Source organism: Eptatretus burgeri, chromosome 17 (genome assembly GCF_056783735.1).
Source record: "Eptatretus burgeri isolate ZD-2024b chromosome 17, Ebu_testis_v1, whole genome shotgun sequence".
Lineage (NCBI taxonomy): Eukaryota > Metazoa > Chordata > Myxini > Myxiniformes > Myxinidae > Eptatretus > Eptatretus burgeri.
In genome coordinates, this window is record NC_140977.1 from 49857163 (window position 1) to 49880785 (window position 23623).

The window sequence follows — 23623 nt, forward strand, 5'->3', positions numbered from 1 at the left end:
ACACACACACGCTTGTTTACCTACTAACAAACATGCCTGTGTATACACACACACACACACACACACACACACACACACACACACACACACACACACACACACACACACACACACACACACACACACACACACACACACACACCAGTTTAATGCAAACTCACAACAGCGTATCCACACGATGGCGCTTGTGTTCGTACGAACGTGAGTTTGAACTAACCACAACAACTTTGTTTACATCTGTTCACCACATCTGTTCCCTCGCGGTCGGGTCTCATCTCGGGTTCCAAAGTTTTGACCCACCACGTGTTTGTGTGATTCTCAAGGGTCTCCTTCCACGGAGGGGCTTCCGAAACACGAGCCACGTCGTTCGTTACGTGATCCGCAGGGCTGATGATGATGATGATGATGATGATGATGATGATGATGATGATCTCATCAAGAAGCACTCCCTCATGCTTTTGAACTGGACCTACCTCCATTATTATTATTATTATTATTATTATTATTATTATTATTATTATTATTATTATTACTACTACTACTACTTGGACACTCGTTTTCAGCCTCGACCCAACAAGGACCTTCCTGATCTACGAGTGCCGCAACGGTCCCACTCGATCGTCTTCAACAGGTCATAACTTACACGGAATGAAGCACTCGGTCGGGATTCGTTCAAACAAAATAATTCACTCAAAGTGACGAGATGTTTGCAAACAGGATGAGAGTGAGAGGGAGGGAGAGGGGAGGGAGGGAGAGGAGAGGGGAGGGAGAGGAGAGGGGAGGGGAGGGAGAGGAGAGGGGAGGGAGGGAGAGGGAGGGAGGGAGAGAGAGGGAGGGAGAGAGAGGAGGGAGAGGGAGGGAGAGAGGGAGGGAGAGAGAGAGGAGGGAGAGGGGAGGAGGGAGAGAGAGAGAGGGAGGGAGAGGGAGGGAGAGGAGGGAGAGGGAGAGGGAGGGGAGGGAGGGAGAGGGAGAGAGGGAGGGAGAGGAGAGGGAGAGAGGGGAGGGAGGGAGGGAGAGGGAGGAGGGAGGGAGGGAGGGAGAGGGAGGGAGAGGGAGGGAGAGAGGGAGAGGGAGAGGGGAGGGAGGGAGAGAGAGGGAGGGAGAGGGAGGGAGAGGGAGGGAGGGAGAGGGAGAGAGGGAGGGAGGGGGAGGGAGGGAGGGAGGGAGGAGGGAGGAGAGGGGAGGGAGGGAGAGGGAGGGAGAGGAGAGGAGAGGGAGGGAGGGAGGAGGGAGGGAGAGGGAGGGAGAGGGGGAGAGGGGAGGGAGAGGGAGGGAGAGAGGGAGGGAGAGAGAGGGAGGGAGGGGGAGAGGGAGGGAGAGAGGGAGGGGAGAGGGAGGGAGGGGGAGGGAGAGGGAGGGAGGGAGGGAGGGAGAAAGGGGAGGAGGGAGGGAGGGAGGAGGGAGGGAGAGGGAGGAGGGAGAGGGAGAGGAGGAGGGGAGAGGGGAGGGAGAGGGGAGGGAGAGGGAGAGGGAGAGGAAGAAGGGGAGGGAGGGAGGGAGAGAGGGGGAGAGGGGAGAGGGAGAGAGAGGGGAGAAGAGGGGGAGAGGGAGGGAGGAAGAAGGAGGGGAGGGGGAGGGAGGAAAGGGGGGAGGGAGGGAGGGGAGGGGAGGGGGAGGGGGGGAGGGAGAGGGAGGGAGGGGGAGGAGGGAGGGAGGGAGAAGGGGAGGGGAGGGGGAGGGGGAGGGGAGGAGGAGGGAGGAAGAAGGGGGAGGGGAGGGGGGAGGAGGGAGGAAGAAGGGGGGAGGGGAGGGAGGAAGAAGGGGAGAGAGGAGAGAGAGAAGGAGGGAGAGGGACTGGGGAGGGAGAGGGAGGGAGGGGGAGAAGGAGGGGAGAAGGAGGGAGAGGGACTGGAAGAGGGAGGGAGGGGGAGGGGGAGAAAGGAGAGGAGAGGGAGAGAGGGGAGAAAGGGAGGAGGGGAGGGGAGGAAGGGAGGGGAGGGGAGGGAGGAGGGGAGGAGAGGAGGGGAGGGGAGGAGGGGGAGGGGAGGAGGGGAGGGAGGGAGGAGGGGAGGGAGGGAGGGAGGGGAGGAGGAGGGAGGGAGGAGGAGAGGGAGAGGGGAGGGGTAAGAGGAGGGAGAGGGAGAGGGGAGGGGAGAGGTAAGAGGAGGGAGAGGGAGGGAGAGGAGGGAGAGGGAGGAGGGAGGGAGAGGTAAGAGGGAGAGGGAGAGAAGGAGAGGGGAGGGAGGAGGGAGGGGAGGAGAGGATAGGGGAGAGGTAAGAGGAGGGAGAGGGAGGAGGGGAGGAAAGGGAGGAGGGGAGGGGAGGGGAGGAGGGAGGGGAGGAGGGAGGGAGGAGGGAGGGGAGGAGGGAGGAGGAGGGAGGGGGAGGGAGAGGGGAGGGAGGGAGGGGAGAGGTAAGAGGAGGGAGAGGAGAGGGAGGGGAGAGGTAAGAGGAGGGAGAGGGAGGAGGGGAGGGAGAGGTAAGAGGGAGAGGGAGAGAAGGAGAGGGGAGAGGGAGGGGAGGGAGGAGAGGATAGGGGAGAGGTAAGAGGAGGGAGAGGGAGGAGGGGAGGGAGAGGGGAGGAGGGGAGGAGGGAGAGTGGAGGGGAGGAGAGGGTAGGGGAGAGGTAAGAGGAGGGAGAGGGAGGAGGGGAGGGAGGAGAGGAGGGAGAGGGAGGAGGGGAGGGGAGGAGGGAGAGGGGAGGGGAGCAGAGGGTAGGGGAGAGGTAAGAGGAGGGAGAGGGAGGAGGGGAGGGAGAGGGGAGGGAGGGAGAGGATAGGGGAGAGGTAAGAGGAGGGGAGGGAGAGGGAGGAGGAGGGAGAGAAGGAGGGGAGGGGAGGGAGGGAGAGGTGGAGGGAGAGTGAGAGGGAGGGAGAGGGAGAGGTAGGTGGAGGGAGAGGGAGAGGGGCGGGGCGGGAGTGTAACAGACAAGAAGAATCAGACAAAAGATGTAGATTACCGACGAGGGCGTGGCTTACAATGTAAATGAGCTCGCGGAGGGCGTCACTGCCGCTACCGATTGGTCCGAGACGGGTTTCGTGGATTTGAGTGACAGGTGGGCGAGCTGTTCATGTGCAGCAGCTGCCGAGAGGAGAAAAACAGTGAATTTCTTTCGTCTATATCGGTTTACAAAACGGAGAAAAGTACAACTCTTACTAATAGAACCGTTCAAACGATACGGCAGCAATCAGAGCGGTGCGTCGGTCTCTGAAGGGATTAAAGTTACTCGACAGTTTGAGTTCGACGCTGAACTCGTCGAGTTTGAAAGAACGAGTGAAGAAGATTCCTGTCGGAAATTGTCTCTCCCTTTGTCCGGCCATCTGTGCTTCGTCAAGCGATCCGTCCAACATTGCTTCACATCTCGTCTTGGTTGCTGAGGAGCGGGGAAAAAGAGCCGCGGAAGGACACGACCGTCCGACATGTCTCTGCCCAAAAGTACGTTTTCGACTCTCCGAGTCGTGCGCGACTGTCTTGCATTGTTGCATTCTCCCCAGCAGCCTCTCCGAACTCGGGCGCCGCTCGTCCAGCGGCCGTGATCCGTACCCGGACAGGCCGCTTTGCTCGGCGCCGAATATTTTGCGGAAGGAATGACTGAGTTGTTATTCGTTCTTTATTCATTCCTGTCGCGTCACATTCGTTTTCATTGCCTGAGGTAACGCTGAGGGGTTGTCGGCTTTGGCCGTGCTGTACGTGTGACGTCACGTCGATGCCCGTCGTGATTGGTTTGACGTCACGTCGATGCCCGTCGTGATTGGTTTGACGTCATCACGTGGTGTTCGGTCGATCGTGAAATGATTGCTGCGAATGGATACTTCGTGATAAAAGTGCACACGCGCCACCTTTTTGTAGTTCGATGTCCCAGGTGTGGACGGAAAGCCGTGATGGGGATTCGGCTGGCAGGATTGGCTGAGAGTAGAGGTACGCACACTCGTCAATGAGCTGTGGAGCCTGTAATTTGTTCGATTCCCGACCCTGCTATAAACTGCCATCCTGGTGGTTCGCAAGCACACTGATTCATCAAGGTGTACACCGTCCCTCGGATGGACGTTAAGCCGGGCGTCCCGTGTGGCGGCATTCTTTGGTGGACGTTAAAGATCCCACTGTGTCCTTTTTGAAGAGTCGGCGAGCTATCGCCGGCACCCTGAACAAATTACAAATTCCTGCTCGAATCGGCAGAGCGCACTGACTGCATCAGCGGCACAACCGCGCCTTCAGCCAATGACGTCACCTCACATCCTTCTTCACACTGAAGAAGAACGTGTCCTTCACACACAGTCCTCATGCGGGATTATGTTTTTATGACGTCATAGGTGCCTCTTTATGACATCATAATTGTATATGTATAACAATATATCCGATCAGTATGAAAATGTTTGAGGGTCGTTTGGGGATAAATTGGTCCACAGAAAAAAAAATGACGTCATCAGTTACGTCATTCGGCACATTGTTTTTTGTTTAAAAAAAAAAACCTTCAAAACTCATTTTCTCTGAAATGGCAGAACAGATCGAGGCGAAACTTTACACGTGTGATCGTCTATCCATGAGGAACAAAACATTCACACATATGATCCAAATTTTTTTAATGATTATGATGTCATAGGTCACGTGGGGTGGCAGCCATGTTGGAAAAAACGGAAAAGCTTTGGACCTCTATCTTCTAAACCGCACCATGGGGAAAAAAAATTGCAATTCGGCACCTGGAAACTACTCAGCATGGGGAATCAGGGTGATTTGACTATGACATCATTGGTGAAGTGGTATCCCGGTCAAAATTCGACAAGTAAAATGGTGCATTTGATCAGTTTGAAAATTTGAGGTTCATCTCGGGATAGATTGGTCGACAGAAATCTTTTTTTAATGATGTCATCGGGCAATTGTGGTTTGGCAGCCATATTGTTAAAAAAAATTTTTTTTAAATAAAGTCTTCTCCAGGACCGCTTTAAAGATTGAAGTGAAACTGCACATAAATGATCACCCAGCCATGTTGAAGAAAGTCTGATAACGATGACGTCAAAGGTCACATAGTCTGGCAGCCATCTTGGATTTACTCTAAAACCTTAAAAAACCTTCTTCTCCAGAACGGCTGGAAATCTTGAGGGGAAACCACACAAATATTCAGCATGCCGTATTGACACTCGGACATAAAGAATAATTGATGTCATGTGGTTTGGCGGCCACATTGGATTGAAGAAAAACATTAAATAATGTTTTCTCTGGAACCGCTTATCCGATTGAAGCGAAATTTACCAAATATCATCAAACACTATTGCTGCATATCGTGTGGAAACAATGATGTCATAGGTCATGGGTTGTGGCAGCCATATTGGATAGACAAACGAACCTTATCTGATCAAAACGAAACTTCACACACGTGATCCTCTACCAAATCTTAGGTAGAGTCCAAATTTTCAATCCCATAGGTCACGTGGTTTGGCAGCCATGTTAGCTTGAAAACCAAGAATTAAAAAACCTTTTTCTTCAAAACCACTTAACAGATTGATGTGAATCAAGTTGCGTTATCATGGAGCGAGGGCGGTGGATCACAATTGCAAAGTTTCGTATCGATCGTGACAGCGGTTTCTGAAATTTAATTTTTAAAAAATATTTTCCTTGAAACCGATGTGGCTGCCACACCGCCTGACTGATTACATCACTTTTAACTGCAAAGTCTCGTATTGATCGGCTGAATGGTTTCAGAGTAACAATTGTTTAATTATTTCCTCAAAACCAACGTGGCTGCCACATCATGTGTCTGATGAGGTCATTGTTAAATAAAATATTTTCAGCACCAGTAATGGATCATCACTGCAAAGTCATGCATCAAGAGGTGAAGCGGTTTCAGAGAAATATATATATATATATATATATATATATATATATATATATATATATATATATATATATTTTTTTTTTTTTTAATATGATCGACTCGGCATGGGGAATATCGGTTGAAAATTTCAACATCATCGGTCTCGCAGCTATTATTTTTTGAACAAAAAACATTTTAATATCTTCTCCAAAATGGCTTGAGAGATCGAGGGGAAACTTCACTTGCATGTTCCCCCAAGCCTTGGGGATTCCAGGGTGTTCATGAATAATTATTAAAAGGTCACATTGTCTGGCAGCCATATTGGTTTGAACGAAATTCTTTAAAAAAAAAATCTTTCCCTTGAACCGCTTCATCAATCGATGTGAAACATCATAGTTATGATCTAGTAGACATGTGGAATATATGTTTTAAATTTCAACCTGATCGAACGCATGGTCTGGCAGCCAGAATTATTTAATATTTTAAATCTGGGTTCATGGATTTAAATCAAACTTGGTTCAAGTATGCTTAATGATGTAATAATGTTGGCGGAGGAATACTGGCAATGTTGTGACATTGAAGATAATTGTTCTAACGTTTTTTTTGAAAAAGGCTCACTTGGCTGTGCCTGTATGGGTTTAAGGGTAGAGGAGTAGCAGCTGAAAACCGAATCCTATCCAGGTTCCCCCTGACTCCATCTTTGCTTTTTGCTTGTTTGGGTTCCTTCTGATTACTCCAATGCAGGACTTTACCTATTTGGTCTTTCATTTGATTTGAATTGAACTTATTTTAATCCCATTGTGAATTGAATTGAATAATCATAAACATCATGGGTTAAGGTCAGGTGTCCGATCAAAACGGGGTTGCATCAAAGCGGGACATCTTGGAACCCGGTCATCACTGCCAGCAGTTAAAAAGTGGCAGTTCTAGTTATGTCTATTATTAATTATGTAACAAACACCACACAAATTACACTACACAAGCACCACACAAAAGAAGTCCAGGTGAGGGTCTGCAATCTCTGATTGCTCTTTTACTTGTTTACATTGTCTTGACGATCTGGTCGAGAAGGTTGACTGACTTCGGATCTTTTGGACTGTTGATCTATTATGGAGGATCAGGTTGATAACCATGGTGTAAGTGGTTGTCCTTGTGCAGTCTGTCGAGAGAGTTGACCTGCTTTGGCTGGTCTCAGAGAGTTGCACTGGTTTAAAGTCCACGTTGTTGACCTCATATGGAGGGTCAGATCAAGGAACCTCATGTAGATTATTGGCCTGCTACCAATGCTGTAGAATGTAGATGGTTGGCCCAGTATTGAAGATCGAGGAGGTTTGGCTGGTCTGGTGGATGACTACAGTCACCATGGTAATTTGGTTGTGCCTTGAGGGTTGTGGTAATTTATATAAATATATATATCTGTTTATTTCAATATATCGTCAATAGACACCAAGCATCAATGGCATGAGTGACGAGGGCAAGACCTACAGGGCATGTCAAAGGATCTCCAGTATGACACCGTGGTATACAAGGCAATACAACCTAAACTCTGTAAGTCAATTGTTTGATCACTTGTGCCAGGTTACCCCTCTTGTGCCATTGGCAAGAGTAACTGTTGCAGATCCTTCACGAGATTCTGTGATTCGCTGCATCGGAGAGTTTCCGGGTGCGTCGGAAGTGGAGAGAGGGTGAAAAATGCTCCCCTGGCACCAGCGTTTGTTTTTTCTCGTGTCAGAACTACCCGTTGAGGATTTCAAGCGCAGGAAGCATGAAAGAGGCGTTTGTGACGACCGACGTGACCTTTCGGGCAGCGTTCCCCACCGAAGCTACGAAGTTTCCTCGAAATGTCGACACGTGCCAAGGAATGCCGATTGCTCTTCTTTCGTGTGCATCTTGCGTCATCGCTGGGAACATGGTCGTGCCGTTGATGCAGTGCCCCTTGTAAATTAGAGCAGGAACTTGATTTGTTCAGGGTGCTAGCGATTTCCAAGGGATGGTGCACGCAATTCATGTATCGCTCTGCATGCGGAACACCAGGGTTACAGTTTATAAGCAAGCTCAACATTCAAACCCAGGCTCAGCAGCTTGGAGGAGAGTATGCGTACCTCTCAGCCATCAGCCAGCCAGGAAGCCGATTGGACCTCGTTGAGATAGCCACCTGATTTACACAATCCAACACCATTCTTTGTTAGAAAGACACTTCCTCTCCGTATTGGATGCAGCCACAGCAACACGGCTCTCATTTAGATTGCGCACTTTCTGGCGCCAAATGTCCGCTTCATTGCAAATCTTATGAAGAGGACTTCGTCCGCAAGGATTGGTAGAGTGTGCTGACGCAGAATAGTGCATTCTCTCGAATCATCACGGTCCTATGCACGGGTCGTGGAGAACTTTTCAGAGGACCCAATGGATGGAAGAGTTCCCATGACGACACCACAACAAGCTCCCTTTGTAGATTCTCCTCCAGGTGCTGATTCTGACAAGGTTATTGAGCCTGATAAGATATTGTCGCAGGAAGCGTTTGTGGTGGGGTTTTTTTTTTTTGTTTCATTTTTAAGCAGCAAATTAATTTTGTTGGCACAACAAGAGGGGAGGAGGGTGTTTATTTATTTATTTTTGGTCTCCTGTGCTGTTATTTGGAGCCATTACCATTGCCGAAGCTGTAAGACTGAGAGGATGAGTCTATAATTGTACAAAATAGCTTTAAACACTCCGCCATCACCGCGCTGAGCTGCGTCCCATCCTGAGAACACACGGATTAAGTGCCATTAAAAAAAAAATCTAACAAAAGTGCTTTCATACAAAGACTCGATTGCAGCAATTTAGTTTGAGGCCTTGCCATAGACAGAGCTCACTGGGACTCTGGGCTACTGAACTTGTGGAGTTCGTTCATTCTCTGCTCTTGGGCCACCACCCAGCAATTTGGCGAAAGGACAGCCGGTCATTTGGGGACATGGCAAACTTTGGCCGACCACCGGCTCTAATCTCTCAAAATGGTCTATCCACGTGGAGGAGCTTGTGATGTCATGCCTGGCCTGATTTTGAAGAATTATTTTCCACTTCTGTTTTCCTCTTGGTACTGGCTACCGGCATCGCCTTGAGAGTTGAAAATCCCAATGCACAAAGAAGCTCCCATAGAGCATTTCACGGCCGACTTGTAAACTTGATTGATTTGCATTGCAATATTGGCTGTTTTATACGTCGTTTGCAGCAACCAATTGGTGCACGATCCTCTGGAGGGGAAATTCCAGGCATTGCATCCCGCTTGGGCAGAACGAATGGGTGGGGCGGCACGAGTAGGCTGGGCGCGCCGGCAGCAAAGGTGATACACTTTTGTCACATGAAGACAACTATGATGTTTCCGAGTCTTGTCCGAGAATTTAAAACTTTTTTTGCCCAAGACTGCATTCCCTGATTGTGCAAAATTGAAAACTGTCTGAGGACTCGCGTTATTTGCCAATCCAACCTCATTTTTACTTGTTCGATTTATGAGCGATTGTGACGTCACAATCGCATGAATTGCACGTGTACTCGAGCATCAGATTGATACATGCGAGTGTAAGCAGATATTGGGAATTGCTTGTCGCAGATACGTGCATTATGGAGATAACCCGTCGATGTTTCACCTATGATTAAATCCAGCCCGGTAACATAGTTTTGTGTAGGTTTGGAACAAGTTTACCCATCCTCCCGTGCCCTCTCTCCTCCCTCCCCTTCTCGTGTTCTGTGGCCTCAAGGGCTGCATTTGTCCCAGACTGACCATCTGCCTCCCCTTGTCCTGCATCTGCCATTCCCATTGTCCTCTTGTCTGCTTTTATTTCCCCATCTCATCTGAACAAGAGGCGTCTCATCGCGGCTGGAATGTTCAGAAGTTTGTCGAAACCGAAGTTGTTCTCGCACTCCTGCACTTTGATACGTTGTTGTTACTTCTTTAAAAAAAATAAATAATGAGTTCATCTGCAGATGTAATTGCAAATAATTAAAGTTTTGTGCTCGGTCTGGTTATAATAATATGTTTGATGTTTTTTTTTTTTGACTTCTTCATGCATTTGGTGTAAAGTTGTTACTCGTCATTGCCTGGACATTCCGATTATTGCACAGGGTGATGAGGTTTCCTCGGAGTATCGAAGCCCAGATGCAGTTTGCGAATCCTGAAACTTTTCACGGATTTCACATTTCCCTGAATATCCAGGGTGTGTTTATACACACAAATGAGTGCTAGCAGACGATGACGACCGGCTTAATTATTGGTGCAGACAGGGAACAACCGGCTGACGTGCTTGAAACCTCTGAGCTCGGGTGGTTGTTTTTATCTTATTTACGAGAAAGAGAGCCCATTATGGAGGGTAAGAGGTGGAAAGGTGGCAGTGGTGAGTGGGAATTGTCATTAAAGCAGCTTGTAATTCATACACAGGGCGGGCTGGATAGCTTCGAGGTATGCGCACTCCATTCTGAGCTGTCGAGCCCACGTTTGATTCCCGACTGAGCTATAAACTGTCATCCTAGTGTTTCGCATCCAGGGCAAGGCATCGGTGGAGTGCGCCATCCATCGGACGGACGTTAAGTCAGAGGACCCATCTGCTGGCACCGGTCGTTGGTATACATTGAAGGTCTGTCGCGAAAAATCGGTGAGTTATCGCCGGCATCCTGGAACAAATTGCAAATTCCTGCCACGACCGACTGCTGGGAAGGCAAGGACAAACCACCCAACGTAACCTTTGCCCATGAATGGCTTCTGCAAAAACCGGCATTCTGCCGAGAGTCCGGTACATTAGGTTGATGGAATCCACACACGTCAAGACTGGAACACAGATGGATGCATTGGTGACGATCATATTGGCGACTACCTTACCAATCAACTAATACAGTAGACAAGGCCAAATGTTGCGAGCTTCTGCACTCTAAGTATTGCTCAAACTTTCCAATTATCACGCAAAGCTTCCGACGTATTCCCCCTTTTACAACCGCCACACCTAGAAAAGAGGCTTTTTATGTTTACGGTGACACTCTAAATCAACAACCCTCCCAGTAAAGGAAACGTGCAGTGACATAGGTCGACCCAATAAGAGTAAAACAAATATTTACATAAAAGGTAATGCGTGATGAAAGGATATTTTAGGAAAATGCAAAAAAAAAAATTCAGTGTTTTCTATTTGTATCGCTGTACCCATGGGTAAAGGTCCACCATGCGTCAACATGCCAAGCGGCAATCGCCGAAGTTATGACCATATTCAATGTAATCGCAAGACATGGGTGTGTGGCAGTATTTAAACGGGGACTGTGCAATCAGTGGGCGGAGTAAATTTTTAAAGGGGTATCCAACAGTCTCAAAGAGGGTGGGGCTAGATGGAGGATTAAGTTGAGAGGAAGGTGAGGAAACCTTCCTGGAGAGAGAGCATGGGTTCAAGGGGCAGTTTGCAATGAACACGTGGATTTGAAAATGGTTTCAGGAAAATAAGAAGCTTGCATCCCCTTGTTTCTCACAAAAACAAGTGCCACGCGGTGTGGTTAATTTCGGTGAGAAGTGTCACGACGGCAAAGAATAACTTCATCTTTACTAACCAAGAAAGCTGCCAGCACAGGTGGAACACGTGGGAGGAGGTTGATGCTCAAGAACGATGGAGAATAGGTTTTTAGTGCGTTTGGCTGGCCTCGCATACCAGTGGCATCTTGAGTCTGTCACAGGGCAGGATGAATCAATCCAGAGAAGCCTCAACCAAATTTAATGTTTAATCCAGGGAGATATCCTTGAAAAGTTTAGAAGGTGAACTCTGGCATAAGGAATGAGGTGATGGTGTTTAGTTGAGAAGGTCAGCGTCCGTGAGAGAGCAACACCCTAACCCTAATAGAATGAAGAACTGGTCTTGTTCATGAAGGCGAGTGCCGCGCAGCAGCTTCCCACGGCAGTTAGCGTACCTCAATCAACGTTTCGTCCATTGTACTAACCCCAATAACCCTCCCGGACAACTCCAGGATGCAGTAACCTCCTCCTGGTTGAACTTACCAAAATCCAAACCAAACTCACAAATCCAACTCTTTTGTTCCTCTCTTCTCCCATCAATGGAATGACCTTCCAGAGACTGTGCCATCTCACTCTTCCCTCCAGGGCTTCAAGCGAGCAGTGTACCGCCCATCTCATGTCATCTCCCATCCTTACCCACAATCTTTATTACCCCCATGAACCTTTCCTGATTCAAACTTCTTGCTTGCAATTTTTTTAAATGTTTCTTTCCTTTTCCTCTTTCCCTGTTCATTCATTCCCTTGATTATTGTGTCCAAGAGTTGCGCAGCTTTCTTACTGTCAGCTCATACCCTCCATTACTTTGTTCTTCCATGAGCTTCGATCTTGTAGGAAGAAAAAAAAATAAATTAATAGAAGGATATGAAAGGATGTGAATCAGCAGTCGGTGCACACCCTTGTATGACTGGTTATACGGGTGTGTGAAGGACAGGGCTGGAACTGCAACTCTGGCCAAATTGTGAGTCACCTTAGCGAGTTAAGTAATGCAGATCATATTCTTTATTTCGTAATGCACGTGTGTACAAGTTTACGGTGACATTGAGTCAAAGAACTTGGCTCATCTGCTCCAAATCTGAAACTAATCCACGTGCAAACCTCCCGTATAATTGGCTCTTCGCTTTCCACTGACCACACTTGTTGCATCCCTCCATGGCAAAGCCATGAAGAGTAAATAGTTGTGATTCATTACATCCTTGATGTACAACATCAGTCACTCGTAGTTTAGTCTTTTTTTAAACCTTTGATCCCATTCCCATGCTTTTCGGTTGATTCAGGGAAAGCTTGCAAGAAGTGAGGTGTTAAAATAATAATCAACGAGAACAGCATTCGGTAGAGCGCGCATACCTCAGCCATACTTAACAGTTTATGTGTTGGATCCCACTGATGGGCAAGATATGCATCCGGATCTCCAAATTTTAATCGGCTTATTCTTGTCACCTACCCAACCTGTCCACCAGGTTTTTGTCACAACCCGTCCACACCTTTTTGAGATATCGTGCTATGTATCGTTTTTGGCCCTATCTCTCAACTGTGAAGAATTACTTTAAAAAATTCTCAGATCCGGATCCAGATCTTCACCGAAATCAAATCAGTTTGTCCTGGTCACACACCCAACCCCTCGACCAATTTTTGTCCGAGCCCGTCCATAACCTTTTGAGATATCCTGCTCATTAAAAAAGGAAAACAAACGAACAACAAACTTGGCAAAATGATTTTTCACCAAGTAACAAGAAAAACGCTGTGCATAGATAGCTCCAATACTTGCGAAATCCCAAAAACACATTTGACCTTCAAAACAATTGGTGGTTCAATTCAGTCATCAAATATGCAAATCCTCTTCAAATCTCAAAGTCAATTAGATGAAAAGTGAGGATTTTAAGAAATTCCACCAAAGTTGTACTTTGGCCTGTGTTGACCTTTTGACCTCAACATCAATAGGCTTCTTGCTTTTGACCAACTCTACCATTTCGTGAAATTTCCTGAAGATTCGTTTAAAAATGTGACCTATAGGCGATTAACAGCAAACAAACAGACAGAAAGAATGAAAAATCTCTTGTAGAGTTACACTTCGCGAAATGGAATGGCACTCGGAAGAGCACGTAACTCTGCCAGGCTGAACAGTTTACTTTTTGTATCCCACTGAAAGGTCGGATCTGAATCCAGACCTTAACCAAACTCTAATCTGCTTCTAAGGGTAGGTTTTAGGTATGGGAGCATGCGCCAGAACAGCGCGTCGCTGTGTCCGCTTCAGGTGCCTCCATCTGGCCATCCCCCAGCCAGATGCCTGGCCCATCCCCATCTCCTTGAGATGACAATTAACCTGCTGCAACCACAAGGCATGTGGTCGGCCTGTTTGCCTCCTCCACTCATGAGACTCCCTCGCTGAGATAATCTGGTGAGCAGGATCAGCGTCAGGAAATCGAGCCACATGTCCATACAGCCGCAGCTGATACTCACGGACTATACAGGTAACAAATCTCATTGAGTCTCTCACAGCAACTGCTCGTTAGACACAAAGCCTGACCAGCAATAGCAAGGGATTCTCTGAAGAGACCTGGTACTGAAGGAGTTAAGTCTCTGTCTCAGATCCCTGGTCAGAGTCCAAGTCTCACATCCGTAGAGCAAAACTGGAAGCACCAATAACTTGAAGACTCGGACCTTCATCCTCCTGCACAGGTACCGACAGTGCCACACCCCATGATCCAGTGAATCCATGACTCACCAAGCCCAACCCAGACTTTTATTGACCTCTGGCTCACAACATACGGAGACATGAACATCACTGCCAAGGGAAGTGAATCTCTCCGTGACCTCAACATCCTTACCACAAACAGGTACGGCAGACAAGATGGCAGCATCTAAGATGTCATTGAAAGCTTAGATCTTCGTTTTGAAGAAACCCATAATCTTAGAAACCCATAATCTTCGTCTTAGAAACCCATAATCCAAGCGGCTCCGATTCCTCATTCAGCGCCTCGAGGGCTCCCACAAGGATATCCAGCGTCTCTGCAAGGATGACTGCATCATCTGCGAAATCAAGGCCAGGGTTCTTTACATTCCCAAGCGATGCACCACAGCTTGATCTCTCAGACATCTGCTTGTTCTTGTCACCTAACCAACTCATCCACAACTTTTTGAGACATCATGGTATACATAGTTTTTGGCCCCCTCTCTCAATGGTGAAGAATCACTCAAAAAATTCTCGTCTCCAGATTTGGATCTGCACCAAAATTGAATAATTCCTCTGAGTGGCATTCCCAAACTGTCCACCAAGTTTCGTCGGAATCCATCCATAACCTTTTGAGATAACACTATATATATATATATATATATATATATATATATATATATATATATATATATATATATATATATATATATATATATATATATATATATATATATATATATATATATATATATATATATATATATATATATATATATATATATACACACACATATTGTTTTTGGCCCTATCTCTCAATGGTGAAGAATTACTTGAAAAATTCTCGGATCCGGATTCAGATCTTCATCAAAATCGAATCGATTGGTGCTTGTCACACACCCAACATGTGCACCAAATTTCAGAACGATTGCTTGAAAACTCAGGCCAAAAATTTTGTGACAGACAGACAAACAGCCAAATGTTACAGACCAACGTACGACAGTAACGAACAAACGCTACAGACAAACATACTTGGAAAAAAAAACACTTTTCGCCAAGTAATAACACACGTGGCAACCAACCAATATACTTGGAAAAAAATCTTCGATTTTCGCAACTAGAGAGGTCATAGAACACCTTACTCCACACTGTCTTTAGAAACAAGGACATGGGCAGTTGTCTCGATGCAGCAATTTTGATTGGTCGTGATGACGTAAAATGCTGTAATATTTTGTCTCAGGATTGTTAAACGGAATTGTTTTAAAATGTGCGAAAAACAGCGAGTTGTGTTCCGCAGTGTTCAAGTATATAATTCGATTTAAATAAAATAAAGATTTTAAAGGTTGTGGAAAAAAAAAATTTCGCCGTTGATGGAGTATCTTTTAGACCACCGTATTCAACGCATTATGCCTGGAATTGGTTTAATGGTTAGAGTGGTGGGCTTGGGATCCTCAGATTCTGAGTTCAAATCCCACTTGTTGAATTAATACCAGGTGGGGTTGACTGCCTGTCATCCTTCCGAGGTCGGCAAAATGAGTGCCAGCTTGCTGGTATCCTCTGTCGGAGTGGCGACCCATCCAGGATTGTGCCCAATTGCCAATGAGACTGCTTAGGCAGCACAGACGCTCTGCACAGAGTATGGTCCCAATGGATGGATGGATTTAACATATTATATTAGTTCTTTGTGCCTGTTGTTTGTGTCCTTTATGACATCCTTAAAAACAGTAAGTTTCCTGTTTGGAATGATTTTAAATTTGGTTTGACTGTCAGACAGGCAGAGAGAGAAAATAAATTATCTCACTCCGGCTCAATGAGTATGCGGTTGGGACAAATTCAGAGCTGAAGTTCTGCAAAACTTCAGGTTTGTTTTCCGATTTGTGTTCCAAATATAACATTCAATTGAAATTGAGTTGTTCCACAATCATAAACTGAGATTTGTGGAAACACAGACAGACGGAAGGACGGATGGACAGAAATAAACCAATTGCTTAACCTCGCTTTTTGCTTCGTGTGCGCAAGGTAACAGACAAACAGGTGAAAACATAACCTCTGTCTACCTTCGGTGGCAGAGGTAAAAAGTCTTGGATACTTTAATGTTTGTTTGTTTTTAATCCTGTGAATTTCTTATGGAAATTTTCACACTGATTGGTGTGATTGTAAAGATTCGCTCCTTCTTCTTCTCCTCCTCCTCCTGCCCCAATTATTCACAAACCGGGCGACCAGGCCCGACACCAATGGTAATTTGTTTGGGTTGGCGGTGATATCTTGACTGCTGTTCGCGAGAGACGTCGTGGGATCTTTATGTCCACCCAGATCAGGTGCCGCCAGACGGGTGCTGCTCCTTGACGTCTTTCCAAACGATGGTTCGCACATCGTTGCCTCACCCTGCATGCGACACACCAGATGGCAGATCTTAGCTGCGTTGGGATTCGCACCCAGGATGGACAGCTCAAAGCCGAGTGCTCCTATCTCTAAACTGTCCTCCCAGCCCATCTTTTATACTAGTAAACTAGAATTCATTTTGACTTGATAAATAGGTTAACACAGTCCATTTATCCATCAGTTACAAAGAATTACTGGCTCTACAAATCTATATAAGCTGATCACCTTTCCCAGAAAAACTGGCACTTGACATAGTTATGAAACACATTGTGACGTCACATGCTTTGACCAATCCTGAACCCTTAAATGCAAGACTTGACTGCCTTCCACAAAAATTACTGAAACATTTGCTGAAGTTGGTACTTGCTGCTTAGTGGTGCGTTGTTGTCACTGAGAAGTCCTCTTTACGATCATTTCTCGTAATGCTCAGTTTTGGAAGTTTGCCTTTTATCTCGCTCTAACTCGTGCCCTGAGAACACAACAGTGTGCTCCGAGGCTATAAAAATGTGCACAAAGGTTGCAGATATTGCCAAATCGCTTGGCTGGGTATGAGTGCAGCCGTTAGGAATGTTGTTGTCTTCCCGGTGCGCGGTTTCCTCGAGTGTGATCCATCAGGTCTGGGAGCCAGACACCACCTTGCAGTGATCAATTTTCTGCATGGGTGGAATGTCTAACCAGATGTCCAGCTATCTTTAAAATGATGTCCAACTTGCAGAGGGAAACAGCAACTAACAGCTTGATTTCCTACCTCGGTTTCTTTCCTTTCTCCTGTCCCCTTTGCCCTCCGATGTATCTCTCTCTCTCTCTCTCTCTCTCTCTCTCTCTCTCTCTCTCTCTCTCTCTCTCTCTCTCTCTCTCTCTCTCTCTCTCTCTCTCTCTCTCTCTCTCTCTCTCTCCTTCTCCTTCTCCTTCTCCTTCTCCTTCTCCTTCTCCTTCTCCTTCTCCTTCTCCTTCTCCTTCTCCTTCTCCTTCTCCTTCTCCTTCTCTTTCTCTTTCTCTTTCTCTTTCTCTTTCTCTTTCTCCTTCTCTTTCTCCTTCTCTCTCTCCTTCTCTTTCTCTTTCTCTTTCTCTTTCTCTTTCTCTTTCTCTTTCTCTTTCTCTTTCTCTTTCTCTCTCCATCTTCCACCATGCATTTGGCCTTTGTTTACAATATGTGCAACATTCTGCGTACCATCGTGTACACAAAGTAATCGCAGAGGCAAACTGTTTGGCATGACGTAGACATGACTCTAATTTTAAACTGCGCAACGTGATGCGACAGCACGCTATGGGAGGAGGAGGCAGGGGTGGTTGGGGTGTGGAAGTGGAATTGATTTGGGGTGGGGAAGAGGGAATGGTTGGTTGGTAAGTGGGAGTGTGGTGAAGGTGGGGGGGGGGGGGTTGGTAGGGGTTGGTGTACTGACGTCCCGTTTTATCCCCCATTTATTTTGCTTTACGAGAAGTTATTTTCCTGAAACTTAGGCACCTACTCTTATCTGGCATCGTTCATTGACCACAGATGGGACTTTGCGACCGTGCTGAGCCACAGAAAACTTACAACGCAGGGGTGGATGATCAACACTTTGATGAAAAGCTTTTCCCTGAGACCAATACGAGAATAAAAAAAAAATAATGTCTGTCTATTCACATGACCAGACTACAGGTTGTACATGATGCGGGTGGCAGGTGGGGGTAGTTGCATCGACATTTCTTGAATCTCGATTGGTCTCTTTGAGGCTTTAATGCAGAAAATAATTTGCGTGGGTGTATATATATGAGTGTGTGACCAAATGCGACCATAAGTGCAGTGTATGTGCAGTGCAGTTAACCTATCATACATTGTGCAGTGTACTCCAGCATTTATTACCTTCCAACAGATGGCATGGAGTACGCGCACAGCCACAAAAAGAGCCTGCTGGTCAGACTTTACCCATGTCCCTTTACCGGTTGTCTGGTGGTTTCCTGCAAGTTGTTTAACTCTGACCTACGTATGTATGTGTGTGTGTGTATATATATATATATATATATATATATATATATATATATATATATATATATATATATATATATATATATATATATATATATATATATATATATATATATATATATATATATTGTGTGGTTACACATTGTAAGCAGTAACACACCATGCTTCTCCATTGTCTTGGGTTGCTCATCTGCAGTGAGCACAACAAGGCTGCACTTATTTTCAGATATTTTCATTTACAGACGCTTTCCGATGGTTCTGTGATCTTGTTTTTAACCTCCGCCATCTTCGAAGATGGATGGAGGTTACTGTTTTCACCCGTTTCTGTTTGTTTGTTTGTGTGTTTGTTTGTATGTTTGTTTGTGAACAGAATTACGGAAAAACTCCTGGACGGATTTCGACGAAACTTGATGGGGGGGGGGGGGTTAGGGGTTAGGTATGTTCCAAGGATCATGCCATTAAATTTTGGACTTGATCCCCCCCCCCAAAAAAATAGAGAAAATGTTTTTTTTTTGCATTTCTACACGTTTTAAGTGATTTCCAACCCCCCCCCCCAAAAAAAATTGTTCGAGAAATTTTTTTTTTGCATTTCTACATGTTTTAAGAGATTTCCCACCCCCCCCCCCCACTAAAAAATGTGAGAGAAAAAAATGTTTGCAACTTTTTTCAACAAAATTTCGATTTCTTTTTTTTGCATTTCCACATGTTTTAAGTAACTTCCAACCCCCAAAAAAAATTGTAAAAGGAAACAAAATTTTTGCAACTTTTTTGTCAACAAAATTTCGATTTTTTTATATATTTTTTGCATTTCTACATGTTTTAAGTGATTTCCAACCCCCCCCCCCCCAAAAAAAAAATTGTTAGAAAAAAAAATTTTATGCAACTTTTTTTTCAACAAAATTTCGATTTCTTTTTTTGCATTTCTACATGTTTTAAGTGATTTCCAACCCCCCTCCCAAAAAATTGTTCCCCCCCCAAAAAAAATTGTGGAAATTTTTTTTTTGCATTTCTACATGTTTTAAGTGATTTACAACCGCCCCCCCAAAAAAAAATTGTTGGAGAAAAAAAAATTTTGCAACTTTTTTTTCAACAAAATTTCGATTTCTTTTTTTTTGCATTTCTACATGTTTTAAGTGATTTCCAACCCCCCCCCCCCCAAAAAAAAATGTTTTTGGAGAAAAGAACTATGACTGTCAGCACTGTTGACATCACATTTAATGAATAAGATATAAGGTTCACTTTAGTGACCCAGCAGTATTGGCGGCGGAGGTTTTGCACTCTCCCGAGTGCTCCCCCTCTAGTTTCCTGGTGTATTGGCTTTGATGTTCCTCGACACGCAAAAATTCAGCTTTCTACGTCACGTGGAAGGCAGCAAACATTAATATCAGTCAGTGAGTCAGTCATTCAGCGGTTAGAATGAGCTTTATATTGTTGCAAATTCGCACCCGCCGGCGTGCGATCGGCCGCTCGACTCGAATGGCGGCCGCCTCACCCACCGGAACGGACAATTCTGTCGTGACCCTCTCGGAACAACGCCGGGAGCTAGTCACGGGTGGGGGTTTAACCTCACCACGACCGTGCGAATTGCCCACCCGCGCAGGATAGGGTTGCTCGCCAAATTTGATCTACCTAAGTACCTGCGCGGATGGTCGACCGGGCGATCGTACCTCGCCGCAGGCCGACTCCGGACACGAACCGCTTAAGCGGTCCGTTCCGTGCTACAGTGATAACCGAGCGGTGTTATCGTCGGCCTCGACAGTTCCGGATAATTATCGGGCGTATTAAGCCCACTACGAACCCTTTACGTGAAGCAGGATGGAGAGTCAATGAAGAAAAGACGAAGCGAAATGGGAAAACAGTTCACACAATGCACATTTATTACGCGACACACGGAGAGCACACATATACAGCCAAACAGTCAAAATGCACCTATATCAGTAAAACAAAAGAAACAATGACTCAGAGTTACTACCGACTACGCGTACACACGGCAACACTTACACAGTTCTACTTTACAGACGGCGCCAACACACATTCACTCAAAAGCAAAGGAAAGAAGCCACCCTCAGAGACAAGGGGGCAGACGGGCCTGTAGGCTAATATGTGCGCGGAACCCGAAGGAGCGGCCAGGTCCGTGAGACCGGGTGTGTCCTATCTGCGTCCTCGTGACGCGTTGCTGTGCCCAGAGTCCGTGCTCCTTCGCGGGTTTTGTTGGCACGACGCTTGGAGTGGGGTTGGAACGGGGCCCCCTTTGTTGCACTATCTCAGCGCGGGGGGAAAGGGGGAATTGTTGATGCCCTGGGGGAGGGAGAATGGCTGGCTGGCTTGGGTCCCGCGACGAGCGATCTCCCACCGCGACCTCGTCGCCGACCGCCGTCCTTCTTGCCTCGGACCCGAGCTCCTTGACCTCTTCCCACAACTCTCCTCAGCCGACTGCAGAACCCAACTCGATGCCTTTGCCACACTCTGCTGCTGCCACACTCTGCTGCTGCCACACTCTGCTCTTCCAACCAAAAGCTGACTCTGCCCCAAAACTCTCTTTCTCTAAAACTCTCTGCCACGATTCGCCTTGCTCTCGCCGTTTTGTAGGCCGGCAGGAGAAACAATGTGCAAATTTCCGGATCAGAATGACTTCGGGGGCGGAGCCACGCTCACCAATTGGATGGAGGAAAAGTGGGCATGAACCTCCCCTGATCCTAGAATTTGTATATGTGGATTTCACACGGACGCACCTGGAGGCGGGGCCAAGCCGCCCCGCGCTTGCTGATTGGACGGATCAGAAGTGGGCGTGTAGCATTCTTGATCCGAATTCTCCCTCAGAAAGGCCGCTATTTGCACTCACGGCTCGGTGCGTATCGCTTGAACGAGCCCAAGACAGCCCGACGCTCAGTGTTCACAGGTGGTGCGGGAATGGCCATAGAAGGAGAGAGGTGAGGGTGGTGGAGGGTTTATCGGTGGTGGTTTGATGGTTATGGCGGTTGATTCAAAATAAAGATAGAACAGAAAAACGCCTAACTCAAAGCGTCGCAGCCTGAATGAATTGCATAAATTCCCTCTAAACAACGGGTTTGGGGCTAACTACACATGTACTTAGAGTTATCTCACCTACGGGCCCTGAATGGTAGTTTGCGAATTTCCACAGCCGCAACAATATATTAGATTATGTACAATTAGAATGTATGTCCATTAAGTATGAACAATAATAATGTAACTACATGTATAAAGTATGTACAATAAGAATGTAAGTTCATGTATAAAGTATGTACAATTAGAATGTGAATACACAATGTGTATAAAGTATAGTGGGGTATGCTTACACATTGTAAGCAACAACGAACCGTGCTTCCCCATTGTTTCAGGTCTGTCACCTGCATTTGTTCTTGTCATTTGTTAATATTTTCATTTATGGACACTTTCTGATGGTTCTGTGAATTTTTCCTGGTGTATCGGTTTCGATGTCCGCTGGAATGCAAAATTTCAGCTTTCTACGTCACCCAGAAGGTACTGAACATTAGAGTCAGTGAGTTAGTTAGAATGAGCTTTATGTATTACTATCGGGTATGCTTACACATTGTAAGCAATAATGAACCGTGCTTCCCCATTGCCTCGGGTCACTCACCTGTGTTTGATATTTCTTTTTTTTTCATTTACGGATGTTTTTTGATAATCCTGTGATTTTTTCCCGGTGCATCGGCTTTGATGTCCATTGGCGCGCAAAACTTTAGCTTTCCACGTCACCCTGAAGGTCCCGATCTTTAATGTGAGGCAGTCAGTGGTTAGAAAGAGCTTTATATATTAGAACATATATATATATATATATATATATATATATACATATATATATATATATATATATATATATATATATATATATATATATTGTGGCGGACCTGGGGTCGGGAGCGAGAAGACCGGGGGGGGGGGGGAAGCCACCTCGGGTTCCCACCAGATTCTCTGGAATCGCAGGACGTCGCACACGAATAACTCCGTGACGCGGCAGGACGCTAATCGACCGTGGACGCCAATAACTCAACCACGTGACATAGGGTCCTCCATGTCATAAATACCGTTTACCTAATGGTCACATGATCTAATTACCGGGGGACACGCCCTCAGTACGCCTTGTTCAAACCGGATCAGATGCAACCAAGCGAACTGCCCAAGGACATACCATTGAGAAAAACAGATCGTTGGGGGAAAACGTCCCGGCTAAGCTAGGATACGGACCATGCTGGACCAATGAAGGAAAAGAGGAAAACGAGCAGGGAACATTTCTACACAAAGCATTTATTTACAATCAAGCGAGGAAAGGTATGTGGCACAGAAAATCGGGTTTATTATTATTATATACAGCAGGGATAGCAAAGAATTTGTGGGGTGCGACAAAAGGCAATTCATTTACAAAAGCAGACACAGAGCAGACTTATCTCGGTATCACTTCTACAATATTAACTTATGCTATGACAGGCACCATCCAGTGTTAGTGTGCACCATCCAGCACTCATTTCACCTACCTCGGAAGGGTGACAGGATGAGTCAACCACCCCTGGTGTTAATTCAGTCGCAAACGGGGCTCAAACTCAGGACCCTAAGATTCCAAGCCAGCCACCTTTTTTGTTGTTGTTGTATTCCTTGTCAAGGCTCGTATGAGAGCGAACACACAACGCACAGCAAGAGGGCATGAGACAAGAAGGACAGGAGTGGGAAGGACAAAACATTGGGGAACAGAGACATAAGGAGTTCTGTGGAAGGGAGAGGGATGGGGCGGGGAACATGGGGATTCGAACAGAGACACCCTAATCGCTAAACCAACACCAGGCGTAATATTTTCACACTGAGCGACGTGAAGAGGTGTTCGTGCGTTTTTAATTTTGCGGAGGTGGGCACAAGAAACATGACAATATCAACGATGTCAACGACATGAAACCCCAGCAAATATTTACAGAGGGAGAAAAGAACTTGCGGTGTCACCAGAAATGAAGATAAACAGGCATGAAAACATACTTTATTATAAACTAAGGTTTACCAACCGAGTGGAACTCAATGGAACCAATTAAATACGGATTGAAAAATTCGACGGAAAAGAACAGTGAAGCATATCGAATCCATAGTTAATTGAATGCAGAGATGAGTAAATCAATGACTTTCTGGAGTATTACAGTAGATATCTTTATTCATTCCGATCTCTCGCCTCGACATCAGCGTCTCCACTAGCTGGTAGGCGACTCTCCTGCACCAGCTCTCAATATTTTGTCGTTGGTTGCACGGACAGACAGTGGATCAAACCCTGCTTTAACCACAAGCTTGCAGGTTTCGGGAAGCATTTAAAAATTGGTC

The 23623-nt window shown here is 46.2% G+C and overlaps 1 protein-coding gene across 2 annotated transcripts in view; it reads left to right on the forward strand.

The window, feature by feature from the left end:
* Positions 1-2987: 2987 nt before the first annotated feature.
* The window catches only part of LOC147010062 (dual specificity mitogen-activated protein kinase kinase 6-like), a 92271-nt gene continuing 71635 nt past the window's right edge, over positions 2988-23623 (forward strand). The window contains exon 1 of one of the 2 annotated variants that reach the window (XM_085862912.1): positions 2988-3375. In XM_085862912.1, the coding sequence (XP_085719038.1) occupies positions 3360-3375 (16 nt within the window). In that variant the 5' untranslated portion in view covers positions 2988-3359. Of the gene's footprint in view, positions 3376-3771; positions 3859-23623 lie in introns of those variants that run through there. The other variant, XM_085862910.1, reaches the window with a different exon arrangement.